The sequence below is a fragment of the Callorhinchus milii genome, unplaced genomic scaffold, assembly GCF_018977255.1.
Source record: "Callorhinchus milii isolate IMCB2004 unplaced genomic scaffold, IMCB_Cmil_1.0 Scaffold22, whole genome shotgun sequence".
Taxonomy (NCBI): Eukaryota; Metazoa; Chordata; class Chondrichthyes; order Chimaeriformes; family Callorhinchidae; genus Callorhinchus; species Callorhinchus milii.
The window spans coordinates 1157533-1175304 of record NW_024704763.1 but is presented as its reverse complement, the minus strand read 5'-3'; the positions used below and the strand labels follow the sequence as shown (position 1 = coordinate 1175304).

The 17772-nt window shown below is 42.8% G+C and overlaps 1 protein-coding gene across 1 annotated transcript in view; it reads right to left on the bottom strand.

Moving 5' to 3' along the window:
• Window positions 1-17403, bottom strand: part of iqch (IQ motif containing H) — a 45626-nt gene extending 28223 nt beyond the window's left edge. Inside the window, 11 exon segments of the mRNA XM_042343065.1 lie at window positions 1290-1373; window positions 2202-2268; window positions 3017-3562; window positions 4802-4998; window positions 5413-5550; window positions 7122-7242; window positions 11693-11812; window positions 14150-14273; window positions 15140-15237; window positions 16472-16588; window positions 17302-17403. Coding sequence (XP_042198999.1) covers window positions 1290-1373; window positions 2202-2268; window positions 3017-3562; window positions 4802-4998; window positions 5413-5550; window positions 7122-7242; window positions 11693-11812; window positions 14150-14273; window positions 15140-15237; window positions 16472-16588; window positions 17302-17355 — 1666 coding nt within the window. The 5' untranslated portion in view covers window positions 17356-17403.
• Window positions 17404-17772: the final 369 nt, after the last annotated feature.

The following is a 17772-nucleotide window of genomic DNA, read 5'->3' as shown; positions in this document are numbered from 1 at the left end:
TGGAGTAACTGTGTATTTTGTGGGCGAAACATGGCAGCCAGTTTGTGCACAGCAGTGTCTCACAAACAGTCATGGAGTGAGGGACCAATTTGTGGGACGTTGCTGTGCGTAAATTGGCTGCCACGTTCAAAGAGAGTATTAGAATGTTGGAATAATCCACCGAGCTGAGGAAAGTGAGGCAGAAACACTAGGATTTATTGGAAATACAATCAGACTATAGGGAGAGTTAATATACTGAGCGGGTGACCATCTGTAGGTGTGTGGCCCATTCTCAGCCACCGAATCTCTCTTATGATTATATAGCCTCATCTCATCTATGGTATTAGCATGCTGCTGCGCAGGGTAGCATAAACGTGAACAGGGGTAAAGAGCTTTGGCTTAGAAGTGAACTCATCTATTCAAACGCACACATTACAGGCTGATTGAGATGGTTTCTCTGTGGTCTGACTGTCTGCCCATTCTCACACAGAGCTGTATTACTGTCACAGTAAGTACCGCTTCCCAGAGAGATTTTCTCTTTCGGAAGGTCTATACACAAAGCGAATAGGACATGGGATTCAATAAAATATAGATTTTCATGCAATTGATGCTTTTCTGCATCTCTCTGTGAGACACAGGAGGGGTTCCTCCCAGACACTATTTGTGTTCAGTATTGTCACAACAGCAGGTCTCGAGAAAAAAGCAAACTTGGCAAACGGATACTTACCTGCTGACATAAAACAAACAGCGCTCAAAGCAAAAGGAAAAAAGGAGCAAGAGTGATTAGCTGGTCACAGGGGCTGGGAGGATAGTATTTGTAAAGTTACCATATTAATAATAATTATTAATAATAATAATCCTTCCATTTGATATAATGCCTTATCAAATTATTGAGGCGCTTCACAGAATATACTGTAAAGTGGATTGACTGTGTATTTTGTGGACGAAATGTGGCAGCCAATTGTGCACAGCAGTGTCCCACAAACAATCATGGATTGAATAATCAAATTATTATCATTATTTTAATATTTTTTCTTCAAAGGGATTATTACCCCTGGAAAGCGATCTGTCAATCGACTAACAACCGGGTTCTTATTCACTCCTAGGTAAACAGAGACGTGTGGAATAAAGAAACTTGCCTGTTAAATAAGATTAAATAAGATTAAAAAGGGTCCATGGAGAGAGGAGGGAATTGGCACAGAAAGTTTGTTACAAGCACAGAACGGCCTCCTTCTGTGCTGTAAACTTTCTGCGTGCACAGGCAATTAATCAAACAATTTTTGCATGTATTGGACATCTCTAGCACTCACCCCTAATCTCACACAGCCGGCCCATCTGTAAATTCTGCTGGATCCCCAAATCAGGTACTTGCGATCTCAACTGCTGCGAATATCCTGTGGTAAGACAGAATGACCGAAAACAGGTGCTGAAGATTATAATAATAATAATAATAATGATAATAATAATAATAATCCTTGCATCTGATATAACGCCTCATCACTTCGTTGAGAAGTCTCAAAGCGCTTCACAGGATATATGTTGTTTGAATCCAACACCTCATTCTGAACCCACTTTGGGCCATTTACAGCCCTCTATCATTTGCAATTAATAGAAGTAATTAAATTGTTGCTTTTGCGCTAATTTACTCGAAGCTGCAGATTATTTAAACACAAACCCCACCATTCAGCCTCTTAATTATTTAGCGTTGCACAGCGCTCCTTTTGTCAGCAGCAGAACCCCTCGCCTTAAGTGCAGATAAAGCTTCCCATCTGACAGTAATTAGGACTAAATAATTCCACACAATGTAGCTTATCATTTTGACTGCACATTTGATTAAACCCAACATATAGTGCGGTTCCCGCTTTATTGATTTAACACTGCAGTGAGGCGAGCGCCTGAGAATCTCATATCATTAAAGAAGGTGGAGGGGAAGATTATCTGCTATTCCGGGCTCAGCCTTCAGTTCATTTCATATAAATGAAAGTGAATTACAGCAAATCACCTCTCATCCGAATAGGGGCCGTGTAATGACTTTATTTGCTTAATCCTGGAATTAAATGCTGTTTTGAGCAGGCCTTGTGTTATTGCTCTCATCATCTGAAGAACATCTTCCTACTGAGACCAATTTGAGCAAAACAAGGGGCTTCCTGAACTCAATCAAGGACCTGTAATGTGGTGGATAATAGAGGTTGTAGATGAATCTGCAGGCAAAAGTGCAATACCTAATGATGGGATGTGGATAATAGTTCTCCTGGAGGCCTTGATGTGATTCCAGTGAGTTACCAGATGCTAAGAATTCAAGGAGAGCATTGATCAGTGACAGAAGCTGTAATAGATTCATCAACTTAAAACTTCAGCTGCTCTGCTTTAGTCAGTTAGACCAAGCCAGGCATAAATTATATTAATTAATTTAATTACATACTTAAAACATCTTCCCCCAATTAATTTAATTAGCGCTACATGATGCGCTCGTGTTCCAGGCACAGAGAGAGGGAGAGAGAGAGAGAGAGGAGAGAGAGAGAGAGAGAGACGGGAGGCTGCTCTCTTAATTAATGCAATATGAATTAAAAAGAAACTAAACACGAGCGAAGTAAGCACTAATTAACACTGTGTCTGCAAAAGTAAATACACTACAATAAAGTACTGAGCGTGTGTGTGGCGCTGGCAGGGGCTGCTTCGCAAACTAACCCAAAGTGTGGCCACAACAAAAACTTTTGAAACTGAGTTCTCTCTCTCTTCACTCACACTCTCCCTCTCCCTGCCAAGCTAAGCTCGTTGGTAGGGACAGCGGAATAAGGTGAAGACTGAGTGTGTGCCAGACTCTCTACAGTCCTGTTGATGGCTGCAATTCTCCCTTGATGATGGATGAAATATGATTCTCAAGACGAGAAGAGAGAGAAAGAGGGGTGGGGGGGAAAGATGATGTGTGAAAAAAAACTATATCAAGGCAGTGTGTGGGGAACAGGTTTGCAGGAGCGCTCAGCCAGAGATACTTGGAGAGTGAGGAGTGGAAGGAACAGCTGGTAACTACACACACCTTAGCCCTAGTGCGGAAATTCACCAGGTGTCTCTGACGTGACTGCTTTAGGATATTCTTCACCCGCTTCAGTTGGCAGTGCAGGATCCAGGAGATGGCGATGATGCTTGCTGCCCACTTTAGGCGCCTGTACTTAAAGTACACGATCCTGTCCCGGTATCTCCTCCAGAGACTCTGGATCTTAATGGCTGCCATTTGTTGCCCATCTGGCCCCTTGTATTTCTGGCCAGGGCGCCTGATGATGTCCTCCACCAGGGCCTTGTTCTTCAGCACGGCAAGGAAATACTCCCACGTTGGGTTCCGGACGAACTCGAAGTCTGACGCCAACTCTGCCACCTTCTTGCCCTCCACGATAGCCACCGGCACATTGTACTCTCGCAGTTTCTTGTTCAGTTGTTCCAGGAAGTAGAGGATGCGGCCCCACGACAGGTGGTAATGTTCTCTGAAGGCCTGGTAACTGGGAGCTGTGCAAGCGATGTTCCCGTTGAAGATGGTGAAATAATAAGTGGAGGATATTTCCTGAACGTCTCCCGGCTCTGGGGAAGGCTGTGAACAGCAGATATTACAGTAAATTACATCTCTCGGCCTGCACCTTGTCACAATACAGATTACCATTATTATCATATACTGTAAACCTGCTGTGTTTAATTGATCAGTGTTTTATAGAATGGTTCTGTATTGATTAATCCAATTCATTTATCACAATGAAGCCTACTCACTGGCGCTAATACCAGGTAATGGCTACACTTTTGTAGTAGACGTCACTAACGCTTGATTTTGTTACTCTTGCACCACTTTTAGTTTTCCTAGTTAGCACCTGAGGATTCTATAACTATTGGATGAATCACATGGCTCAGGCATGACTTCAAGCCCAGTAACCTTAGCTACTGTCTTAGAAGACTGTGAGTTAATTCCACAACAGGACTTGAGCTCAAGGCTAAAGCTCCAGTGAAATATTGGGTCCTGCAGAGTTGTTGGAGACATTACACTGAGATCTTTCCCCCTTTCCCCGATCTCTCCATTTCTTCCAATTCTATTCATCTGCCCGTATGAGCTTCTGATTCTAGTCTATCGCTTGCTTCTCAATCCCACTTGGAAAAAGAGGCAACGTGACAAATGGAATAAGGTGCCTGAATTGGCTGTGCTAATTAAAAGCACCAAACAATATAATATAACATCTAATAATGCTCTTTTGCACCACATAACAAAGCAGACAGTTCTAGTCATGAGATGTGTCTTGCAGCAAAAATCTTGGGTGTAAGATGTGCAAGAGAGTGGCTTTCCCAGTAACCACACACTGCCTTTTTATCCAACATGATATTAACAATAATCCTTGCATTTGATATAGCGTCTTATCACAATGTTAAGTCATCTCCAAGTTCTTCACAGAATGTACTGTAAAGTGGATTGACTGTGTATTGAGCAGGCAAAATGTAATGCAGTAGAACACCAAATATATCCGTTGGCCGAGCCGCACGGCAGAAAACACACACACTTTCAGCTCTGTGCAATGATCCAAGCCAGCAAAATTCACCACACAATGGAGGCAATGTTGACTTTGATTCTGTAGCTTGCCATTGCAGCTGGCACCTCTACCACAGTCACAATCTGTGCAAGGACGAGGAAGATGTGAGCTCAAGTTTTTTCCATTTGGAAAGAAGCTTCACACATCATTCCAGCACTTGGATAGCCTGGGGCTGCCAAGCTGTGCATTGCATGCCCTGACAGTAAATGATTGGAAATTCAGGTGTTTGCTTACAAGAAAATCCAGTTTGCAATGTGTACCTGTGACTTGGAACTCTGATGTTGCACCATATCTTTAATGAAGTCTTGCAATGGACCCTTGGACGAGCTGGTCGGCGGAGGAGCGATCATTCCTGTTTGCAAAGCTGCTTTGGCTGCTGTGATCATGGCCGATCTCTGGGGCATGTGCAGGGAGCTTTTTCTGATGATTAGTTCCACCACTTTAGAGGAATTCTCACCTGAAATTACATGATCAGTTTGGGATGAAGAAGGGTCTTCAGCCCGTCCAATCTCATCCCTCCAGAACACCACCGCCTTCCTGACGTCCACACGCACACAATAACAACAACTTGCACTTATATAAGCACCCTCCACACAGGGTAGCGTTTGAGCAGAGTGTTTGTGGAGGGTGGTAAACGTGGCTGATATTCCGCTCCGTAGCCTGGGAGGGACACTGAAGCCCATTGTAGGGTGACTGTTTTATTCCTGGCTAAGATGGTAACTTGTCACATTCTGACCAGTGTGGCTTTAGTGCTCTTTTACCCACCAAGCTGTCTGGTGGGAAATGAAAGTCAGGATAAGTACGATGTTGTAACTGAGTGGAGTTAGTTCCGAACACAACAAAATTATCCTATCGTTAAAGTCAGCTTTACTTTTTGGCTCGGGAGCTGGCTTCCTGTGCTTCTCTTGGATGTCGTGCAGAGGCATGGCCTGGGGTAGCAGGGGAGGCGGGTGTAGAGTCAGCTCAGCCGCAGGGGGAATCAAACCTCGTTCCTGCAAGCTCAGAATCCCTAAAATCACCAAATAAAAGAACATAATTTGTCAGTACTTAACGCAAGTGTAAGTGTCACTCTCTGAAACCCCACACCCGAGTCCCTCCAACTCACTCACTTGCTTCCTGCTTTCAGGCATGTCTCAAAATGAACCTCTTTGACTGCGCTTTTGGTTACCTTTCACTTCCCAGCTCTCACCCCAAGCGAAGCATTGTGAGGCGCCTTGAGATGTCCTCCCAACATGAAAGGCGCTATATAAATGTTAATTGAGTGAATGACTCACTCCTTATCTGAAATAAAGTTGGGAGTCTTTCTCCTGTTATTTATGTTATGTGGAAAGACTGTGTGTTTTGTGAGTGAAACGCGGCAGGCAATTGCGCACAGGTTAAAGGAGATGTGGCAACCAATGATCTTGTGGAAGTCCAGATCACTTTTGCGGGGGTAATAATCCCTTCAAAAATAAAAATAAATAATAATTTGTGCACTCAATCCACGAATGTTTGTGGGACACTGCTGTGCGCAATCAGCTGCTGCGTTTCACCCACAAAATATTCAGTCAATTCACTTTACAGGTCATTCTATGAAGCACTTTGAGATGTCTTGAAGACGTGATAAGTGGTATATCAAATGCAAGGATTCTTATCAAAACTTGTTGGAATTGTTTAAGAGCCCAAGCATACACAATGGTGTATATGTATATACCAAGGCCATACCGTGGGGAAGAGCAAGACTTGTGTTTAGAGTGAAACCTTGACCGAGATTGCAAACCACGGGAATCATATAGATTTGGCTATTGATTTACTTTATAAAAAATATTACGGTGAGGCACACAGAGAGGTTACATTTGTCACACACAAAAAAAAAACCCTGACAGTCCCCAGAAATAAGTGAGACTTGACAGGCCTGTCAGGTCCAATGTCTTTCTTTGGCATGAAACCCAAGAAACAAACGGTAAGAACAAGTGCAAGAGAGAATTCCAGTGGCAGGATGTCGATACGTAAGATATATGCCTCCTTCACACAGCCTTTCAATTTATTTGAGGGATCTCAGTGAGGGGAAATGGACTTTTAGTGCTTGGTGTCAGCATCAGGACACTTGCAGTTTACGTATAGTAAGGTGAATTCAAAGCAATATCCATCTGGTCTGCCCAACAGTCATAAGGTCACTAGACTAAGGATATAATTGGCTTTCACGCTTTACAATGTCAGGTTCAATGTATTATTATAAATATTAATAACATTCCTTGAATTTGATAAAGTGCCTTGTCATGTCGCTGAGACGTCTCAAAGCGCTTCACAAGAATTACGGTAAAGTGTACTGACCTAATGGAGAATCACCCCTAGCGTCCCTTCATGTTGACCTGTGATACAATGCCTTACTATTTGGTGAACCTATGAGTTTGTGGAGCGATTGTTCTCTTGTGTGTTTATAATGCAGAGATATGTAGGTGCTTTCTCCCAGGAAACCGAGTGGGTGTGAGTGAAGCTTGACCAGTCTCGGCTAATTGGGAAGATGCGACAGCAAAGAAATACTTCCCTCTGCAAGTTCATTGTGCAGAACAGATTGTGGTCTTCCACAAGATTGCTAACCTTTTTTTGCATCTCTCTCAGATATAGGTGGTGGTAGAAGGGATGGATTCCTACGATGGGTAATTGGCAAAGTGGCAAGTGGCTCAACTGTAGAACCTTTGATTGGCTTCAGAAAGTGTGTCTGTTGGGGTGAGAAAAAGAAAAAATAATGTTCCATTAATATTAAAAGAAGAGTTTGCCAACATGTTATAAGATAGACGATGGCTGTGAGCACTCCAATATCAGGCAATAATATTAATAATCCTTACATTTGATACAGAAGCCTATCATTCTATCAAAGTCTATGCTTTGTAGGATATACTATCAAGTGAAATGACTGTGTATTTATGGTTGAACACAGCATCTATTCAATTGCGCACAGCAGTGTCCCACAAACAGCCATGGAGTGAGTGACCAATTTTATTTGAGGGATTATCGGTCAGGACACCAGGAGAGAGAAACTCTCTTCTCTTTTTGAACAGTGCCATGGGATCTTTAACATCCACCTGAACAGGAAGATGGGACTGTGGTTTGAGTCTCACCTCCGACAATGCAGAGCTCCTGGTCACATGCCAGGTATTGCTATTGTCAACAGTACTGACCACTGGTACACTTTAATGGTGCACCTAGTTACTATTGTTATCTCCCGGCACTTCAACACAGAGGAGGCATAATTAAGGCCAGACAGGGCCGAGCAAAGTGTTGCTGTTTACACACAAGTTTTGAAGAATGTGCTTTCTCCCCCCACCCCCCCTCTCTCTCTCTCTCTCTCTCAATCATGCAGCACATGAAACAAAGTGAAAAGAGAGAGAGAGTGCGGGCGGGGGGAGTGGGAAGCATATAAAAAGAGATGTGTGTTGGCTGATACTGACAGAATGTCAGTTTCAGGCAGAAGTCCAGCTTGTAGCAGTCGGAAAGTATGGACGAATCTTATTGTAATTCATAGCCGGACCTCTGCCGTGCCTACAGACAGCTGTAAACCAGTAGTCCATAGCATCCCAATCAGGCACCATGTTACCAAAGAACACTGAGACACACTGGAAGACCATTACTGCATCCATGCAGCACGCTTCTCCTGCACCCTGTGTGGCTGAATGACAGACTGTCTCCTATTCCAGATGACAAACACTGGATAACAACTTAAACAAATGGTGACCTTTAGAAAAGATTAATTTGTTTACCAACAAATGTTCTTCTGTCAGAAGAGATGGGGTGACCTTCACTATGCAAGCGCTGGGTTGAAAGGATACTGATTGTAGTCATCTGTTCTTTAGCTCAAGCCTGGCAATTATCTTCCACTTTACTGACAGTGACACTGTATTAATTTAGTGTGTTTCTTGTAAGACTTTTATGAATGCAACAAGCAATCTTTGAATTACTGCAGTGTAACCGAAATCTAATGGGTTAGACGCATGCCAAATTGCATTCAAAGAGGTACAATGTATTAATACTACCACAGTTTTCGCACTAAAATGTGTGGGGGGCTAAAAGTAATGTGACTTATACACAATGGGTAGTATTAAATACCAAGAGATCCACTTTCCTGCAATCTGGCAATGTGCTAAATCTGTTAATTGCTAATTTTGTTCTAAAGCGCAATTGTCACCTCTGAATGTTAAACGCACTCTCGTCTGTCTGACTGTGAGCATCTAAATGTAAATTGCAGACATATTCAAGGGGAGAAATGGGATAAGTATCAAATCATTGGGTAATGTCTGTTTATAGGCAAGTCAAATGAAGTGCGAGTGCTGAAATGTGACAGTAACAAACAGCACTACAAGCCAGGGTTTTAATGCCAGCCGTAATAACATTGGCGCATTATCATAACATAAAGGACTCTTAAATGAGTATCAGATTGCAATCATCTTTCGTTTTAATTTCCTAAAAGTTTTTATATGTTATTTTCTCCTCCCCTTTTCACTTCACAAACAGGAGGGTGACAATCAGATAGAGCGTGCAGGAGGCAAGAGGCAAATTGCACACAAACCAATAAAAAAAGCCACAATTTCCCTCTATATCAGCTAAGTACGTTCAAAGAACTTTTATATGGTATATTGTTTAACAGCACGTGAATGCGCAGGTTCTAAGCAGATTGGAATAGCCGCTTCACAATAAGCTCACTGCTAATATATTCTGCTCACACACACAAACTGACCTGGTCTAGAATGGAACAACTATGATGGGTACAAAAGATAAGGAGCCCTAACCTTGAGCAAAAAACAAACCCCATCTAGAACACAAAGGATTTTACCAGCTCCTAAGGATAGAATGTCCTTCAGCGTTCGAGCCTGTGCCTAACAAAGTCATGGTTCAGAAGCAAATACTGGAGCAATCACATTCCACCAGAAGTTATAACATCTGCTATTTGTGTATTAAAATTCTTCCAAAAGCAACCTGCTTTCCTTTGCCAAGGTGTGTAACCCTTCGCTAGCTTGCTGAAGGACATTCTGTCCTGATGAGTTGGTGAAATCATTTGTGCTGTGGATTGGGTCTGCATTTGCTCAAGGTTACGTCTCCCTGTCTTCTGCATCCATCCTCGCCTACAAACACAGTCACTACACTTTACAGTCACACCCACAAAGTGCTTTGCGATGTCCTCCCGATGTGAAAGGTACTACATCAAATGTAAGAATTGTTATAATTTATTATTGTAGAACCTTAAGGCGATGGGAGCAATTTATACCGATAGATAATTGGCTTTACAAACTATTTCTCTATGATGAATGATTGTGCCCGGAGGTTAGCTCTGCATCCTTGTTTTGAGAAGTGTGAAACATGAATACTATTGTTAGCTTGGAATTTGCTACAGTAAAAGATCTCGGTTTGTTTGTTCGTTTGACAGGAGCTTGCTACACAAGAGCCAGACCTGACTTAAATTACACAGATAGGGGTCAATTCTGGGGTACTTAATGGGGAAGCTTCTGATACCTATTCGGTGCCGAGCTCCTTCGAGTTGGAGCCATATGACATGATGATAATTCCAGTCATCGGGCAGAGTCCTCAATCAGATTTCTTAATTAAGAAATTTGTTAAGAAGCACTGCAAAATTGACTCCATAGACGGTGTACTCTCCTCTCCGGAGTCAATGTACATCCAGTGTTGCTATGGCTCCTTAGTCCCCCTGTGGCCTCATCTGTCATCATTGCTCCTAAAGAAGGTACTAATCAGTCACTCACCACATTGCTGGTTCTGGGACGAGGCTGGGGCGCATTAGCTATAGTCATCACAGCCTGATGTGATAAAGTAAACTGGATCACGGTAAGTTTACAGCACAATAAGTGTCCATTTGACCCACTGGGTCCCAATTCCCCTTGCTCTCTCTCCCCTTTCCCTTTAATATTCCTTCACATTAAGTATTTATCTAATGCCCAAAATGTAAGTACAGTATTATTATTTATCCCCAGTCAAAGAGTCTGTGTTTCAGCATTGAAATAATTCATATGAAAATAATTATCATGACATGAAACTGCTTTTCGGTACTCCACACAGATTATGACCAAATTAATAAATCATTTTACAACACGGTCTGTGATGAGGCTACTCACAGAGTAGTGCAACAGTGAATGGCTGAGGCTAACCTTCAGGCGTATCTTTTCGACAGCGCCTATGGTCCCCTCCCCTCCACCTTCTCCCTTGCTTGGTGTCCAACCCCGGCACTGTGCAGTGCTTTGAGACACTATCCTGTGTGAAGGGGCGCTGTATCAATGTAAGTTGATGTTGTTCTTAATTGGAAGTAGTACAAATGAGCTCAAGGTGGTATTTTATATAATGGAAGGCAGGGCTCTTGATTCCAAACCAAAAGTCGGCCAGTTGGAACAATGTTCCTGATTGCGTTGAGTAGCTTCAATGTGGATTATAACACGTGAGGAAAAACTACACTTGCTTAGGCCACAGTGAAACAATGCAATTTTATTGACTATCTATGGTGTTAACGAAAGTCTGTTTCTTTCTATTTTTAGCAGTTGATCTATTTAGTCTATTTAAAAGCCACAGCATCACGTTGGATAGGACGCACCACATTCATCAGTGAGACACAGTCCGGTACGTGGTTTCTACCTCTATCTCTTCATCCACACTGCCACTGGCCTCACGTCTCCTCACCGCTGGCTGCCTAAGGTGTGTCGAAGGAATTGTCCACTTGACGTTTCCACCTCAGGTGGAAGACACGCTCTCGACGGCAGCCCTCTCGTTCATGTTCAGAAACAGGGTTCATCTCGACGTTAGGAGTATCCCCGGCATCTCAGAGAATATCCCTTCCCTCACCCCGCGTACACTGATGAGACTCCCTCCCCGGTTACCTGTGCGCCAGGTTAATTGTTGAATCAAACCATTTTAGAACGCTTCCAGGATTACAAGCAAGGTTACCGCAAATGGGCCCTAGACAGACATGCTACACCATGCAGTGACAACTTCCCTGCACATTCCACATTCTCTCTGGTTAGGAATACACTGCGCCTACGATCACCTCCCTCTCCCGCTTCTCTCTTGCTTGGCATCCAACTCAGCCACCGTGAAAGTGCTCCGCGACGCTTTGCTGCATGAAGGGCGCTATATAACTGCAAGTTGTTGTTGTAATAAAGTCCGGAACTTACTGATTCTGGCTTTAACGATTTGATCTGAGGAAGCTGGATCCCGTAGGCCTGATTCAGAAGAGATCTGTGAGCGGCGTTCGAGGGGTCGTTCAAGATCTTCATATTCATGGCCAGTTTGTGCTGGAAAAAGACAAGAAACTTATTAGAATATATTTATGGAGGAATCAAGGCTTCTGTGGACCTCAAAGTAGTACAATGGAATCTTGGAGGATTAAAGCGTTACACTGTCACCTCCACATTTCCCTCTGTCATGTTTGGCTCATTAGCCTGCAGTCACACAGAGCATTTCACGTCAGAAGGACGTCTCAAAGCACCAGGCAACGCTGGCAGGATGCCAGAGCTGGTTGGGAACCATGGGGGTGGGAAGGGGCAATTGTGGTCAATGAGGTTTGATTTGAGACGTGCCTTGAAGGAGGGGAGGGACGAAGTGAGCGAGTCCAGGATGAAGTTTCAGCGATGACCTAGGCTAAGCTTTAGAGCCACACTATGCATGGAAAGTGTGATCTGGCTTTGAGTGGGTGACGCCCTATATCTGTTACCAGTGAGAGAAATGAAAGAGGGGAAATGGAAATCCGCAGCCTAGACTATCCCATCCTCTCAGAAGGAGACTGCAAAGTATACTGCAAAGGGTTGAACTGAACTTGTTAATACAGGAATATAACATCCCTGTATTAACAAGAATGAAATAAATGAACTCCACACATACACAAAGCCCTTAAAGTCAAATCAGTGTGTACTCACAATTTTTATGTCTACAACAAAATCTGGCAATATATCACACCCAGCCTTTATCTTAGAGAATATATAAGGAATCAAACTGTGCTCCACATGACTGCACAGACCTGTATTTACAGTACAATAAGGTAACATGATTATATTTTCATGCCGACCTTGCTTCAGATATGCTGTTATAAAATAAACCTATAGCTCAGAGGCAAAAAAAAATTGTGGCTCATTTTCCATTTCTGCTTAAATGATGTAATTTCTTGCTGGTAAAACAACCTAAAGCCTTTCAGAGGCTGTGAGCACTAACATATGCTAATAAGCTATAAATGACTGATTCACATGGCGAATTCCATGTTTCTTATTGCATTTTCAAACACGTAAGGAGCTAAAGTTGCAAAACAATATGCAGATGTGCAGCTTTAATGTTTACTTCGGGTTAGGCAAAATCAATTGCTTTAATATGAATTCCGTTCATCCAAGTTCATCGAGAAAAAAAATCCCCATAAAAGATTCGGCTTGTGAATCGGAGCAATTGATCTTATCGCCTTTGTTTGTACAGCAGACGTTTTCAGAATAGCTGAATGTATTAATGTAAATATCTGTAGCCCACACTAAAAAAATAGGAGTGGCTTTGACTCCTACAGAATGATCTAAGTGGTGATAGTCGGTTGCTGAGTACCAGTTGCACTGGAGTTCCTAATACACACGTTATCCAAACTATTGCTCGGACTGAAGACTCTAAGCTGTGTTCATTCCCCAAACCACAAATAGGAGATAAAGGATTCTCCATCAGTGATTGTTTGCTATCATTCTCCTTTGTGGCATCACATTTGCCTAGAAACATGGTCAGTCACTCCACTTGACAGCAATCACCAGAGACGGGCTTCGATGGTATAAAGCGCTGTATCAAGAATTATTATCAACCGATCTATGGCTGAAGGAGAATGATTTGGAATATTTTCTTTGAGGATCTGGGCAGTGACCTTATTCCAGCCTGGACCTCAGCTTGTTCCTGTGGGGAAGAAAGTATTGATGACTCAGAAAAAGGAATGACAGAAAGATTAAGCAGAGAGAAAGAAATGATGGCAGACTTAAACAGCAAAGAGAGACAAGCAATGGGTTTATACTAGAATTAAAGTGGAGTTTGAGCATTCTTGTCACGCAGACGGTTATTAGATTAGAACTGGGAACTCTTTGCCGCAGCTGGCCATTTGGAGTCGAGACCATAACAACATTTTAAAGGAAATTGGACAAATATTTGAAGAGGAACAATATAAATGGGTATGGGGAAAGGGCACAGAATTGGCCTGAGAGCAGAAACCTCCATTGGAGGAGCGAGCGCCATCATAGGAACGAATGACCTCCTGTGCTGTAGTTTCTATGTTTCTATTAATTTGCGCACATCCACATCCCACAAACAGCTATGAAGTAAACAACCAATTTTATCTGGAGGATTGTTGGCCAGGACACCGGGATAGAGAAAGAGAAACTCCCTTCTCTTTGTGCTTACACATGCTTTACACGCTATGCATAATAGACCCCATTTGCCAGACGTATACTATTCGTGAGCACTATTAACAGTTACTGCGATTGATTGACTGAATCAATTGGAACTAGAGAAGAAATTGTTACGTTGACACTGAAAAAATAGTGTATTTGAAACATCTATATGAATAAAACACCATTTATTTTCAGTGTAATGGAGTCTGAAGTGAAGAGTAAGCAGCTAACCTGTGCTCCAGGTGATATGTGTTGAGGTATTTGCCCCAGGGTAACAGGCTGAGACTTTCTGTCACTCAGAGTTGGATGAGTCACTGGAGTCCTGGGTAATTTATTGGCATTGCTTTGAGAGTCACTGGATCAAAAAGAAATTTTGTTAGAGAGAGGTTTATTGTTTGAGGCCAAGCAAATTGTGGAGAGGCACATTATATATACAAAGGAGGAAAGGCAGACAGGTAGGAAAGCAGGTGGGCGGACAGGCAGGCACGTAAGCAGGCAAGTGGACCGAGAGAGTAAGTGGATGTTAAAGATGCCGTGATGCTATTGGAAATGAGAAATTATGCTATGAGAAGGGAGTTTGTCCTGTTGATCTAGCTAACAATCCTCTGGCTAAATGACTCATTCACCTCACATCTGTGTGTAGGGCCTTGCTGACATAAGATGTGTATGCCTACAAATACGGTCACTACACTTGACCATAATTACCTGTGAAGCACATCGAGGCGTTTCATTGTGACGGCACTATAAAAAACTCAAGCTCTTTCTTTCTTTACATTCTGCATCGTGCTGCATTACTGCTCACCACCAGCCTGGAGCACGGCAACAAGGGGAGCAAAAAAACATGTTCCTTGCGAAAAATATCAACGAAATACTATAAATAATCATAAAAGTCAGGCCGTAATTCAATCTCTGGGTTCGGCTGATGTTCATAAATTTCGCCCGCAATTTTACGAGACCAACAGAATTGCTTGCTTGAATAGGTACCTTGTAATATAGGGTCACCAACTATTACCCTATATTACTGATAAGTATAATGGCTTACTCTACTGCTAGAGGATATTGTGGTGCTCACTAACCTTTACAATGCTTCACATGAGCATTCTACAAGGCAAATGCTGCTCAAACAAGCTGACAGTTACATCTAAAGTATCGTTTAAGTTACTGAATAATAGCAGCAAGATAGGTTAGGATCAAGAGCATGCAATAAAGTGTTTTACTTACTATCCTGCACTGTGAGCAGCAGGCGCGGTTGACTTTGTCACTGAGGGAAGAGTCAATACTTCCCTGTTGAGTGCTTTCAAATACTGCTCTGCGTGGTTCTGTAATAAAATGTGATTTTGTTCAGGATGCAGTAATTCTTTTTCGGGGGGGAAAGGAATCCGGAGAAAAATTACTGTTTAATAAAAGTAACAGCAAGGAAAAATTCTAGAAATCTTATAACAAACTGTTTGTTAGAAACCATCACACGCTTGACTGTCGCGGGTTGATTGATAACTCTAGCCTGTCAAGTGGAGATGTCATTATAAAGATGTAATGAAAGCTGTTTAGTTTAGCAATCGGATGTTATAGACAGCTCTCTTCCACCACCGCAGCCACATTAATGGACATCCGCAGGTTGTAGTGCAAAAGTCAAAAAGATGAACAGAATTGTGCTTGCAAAAATTGCCAACAGAAATTCACCCCAACCAAAGTGAATCAAAGGCAAATGACAATCGACTGAACTCAGCAAAAGAAGTTTAATTAAAGCAGAGTATATTTTGTGAAAAAGCTTTATCTGCTCAAACATGCCTGAGCTTGACCCATGACCGGCCTCATAACTCGTCAGCAATAACAGAAATTGTCTGCGACCTGAATACTTTAAGGACATTGTATGAGACCTTGAGATTAAAAATGAGCCTTTTACTCACTCTGTACTGTCTCTAATTGTTTCCACTGATAGATATCACACTCTCAATAACATGAAAGCCATGCTAATAGCAGCTAAACTCAGTGCCAAAATGATATTGATTCAAAGACAGTGAGAGGCTATTGTAATGGCCTCATTGTAAAATAATAGCACTACATGATTTGAAAGAAGGGATCAGGAAATTATTTTGTAAAAATGGGAATCAAAATGATAGGGCTATTGAAATCATTATATAGTCTTCAGAAATTCAGGCACGATATTAGTACCTATGGAATTACTGGATAAATCACAGATAATCACCAGGGGCTATTTGGTACATTCACCTCACACCAGGCGCGAAGAAAGTAGTGAGTCTGATTTATCTGGGATCCAAGCTTTCTGGTTTTTGTATAAAAAAACCTTTCAAAGCACATTCTCTTTTGCTAGTTTGTGATGCGGTCCAGTTGCTTGTTCGCCCACAAAACACACAGCCAATGTATATTTATAATAATACTAATAATCCTTGCATTTGATATAGCACTTTTCACTTCTTCTAGTTGTCTTAAAAGTAAATTCTATGAAGCACTTTGAGACGTATCGAAGATGTGATAAGGCACTGGATTATTGTATTATTATTATTATTTTTAAATATCTCAATTTACACTAACCCGCAGGCCAATTTCAGTCCTCTGAATGGCTGTTTCCAGCAACTGAATGTCCACTGTTTCTCCATTTTCCTGTGATTCGGTGAATTTATTCTTTAAGCGATGAAGATCGTGTTGAACCTAAAAGGTGTGCAAAGAGGCAATTACGTGTTAGTGACCGACCACTAGAAGCCATAAACATCTTCACTAAGAGCTTGTTTGTTGTTGTGTGACAGCAACTAAATTGTACTCAAACACCCCCAGGGAGCTTACTAAGTGTCTTCCTAAAAATGGTTCCTACAGTCAAATGATGTTAAATGTTGTTCCACCTGCCTGTGAATGTTCAAGATCACACAGCAGCACTATTTGAAAAGATAGAGGGTTTTCTCCAGGTGTCCTGGCCAACAATCCTCCACATAAATCGGTCATTCACTTGAAGGCTGTTTGTGGGACCCATGCTGTATGCAAATTGCCCAACGGGTCCACCTACTAATACTCAGTCACTACACTTAATAGCAAATATACAAGACACTATAACCAAATGCCAGGGTTATTTAAGTGCACATGTGGGCGAGAGGGTCTGGATTGGAGCCCCGTGAGTGCTGGCCAACTGCGGTCGGGCAGTCTGTGGGCACTGACTGGCCGAGGTTTCGGACGTGACCGATGGCCACTTGGTGGGGGAGGAAGAAGGCGACCCTTCAGCAATGAGTCGTTGGACGGAATGGGGATGGGGATGTTGAGTGGCGATGACACTTCTCTGTCGCTGGTCAGCCGGCTAAAGCAGTTCAATGAAATATATATATATATAGTACATACACACACACACACATATATATATATATATTGCTCTTTACCTTAATCAGTATGTCGGCTATGTTGCTGTCAGGTTTACTGAGGAGCTCTGCCATGTCTCAGTGACCAGCACAGGTCCCTCGCCCCGCATTGTCCTCCAGGAGCCAGAAAGATGCCCTGGCAACGCCACGCGGCCTCCACCACTCGGTTGTTAGGGGGGAGAGAGAGAGAGAGAGAGAGGAGGGGAGATAGGGGGTGGGGTGAAGAAGAAAGAAAAGGGGGAGACATTCCAGCGCCGACATTAAATAAAAGTTTAGTTTTTAATCGGTTGTGTGTACCGGCTCCCCCCCCGGGTCGGGAGTAATAGGGAACAAGGGAAGCATGAACCCCCCCTCCCTGTCAGATGGTACAGGCTGACCTCTCGCCAGTGGCCCCAGTGACCGGAGGCCGGACACCACCCGCTGGGGGTTTATACCCGGGGGTGGGGGGGTATATGGGGGTGTGGGGGGGTATATGGGGGTGGGGGGGGGTGC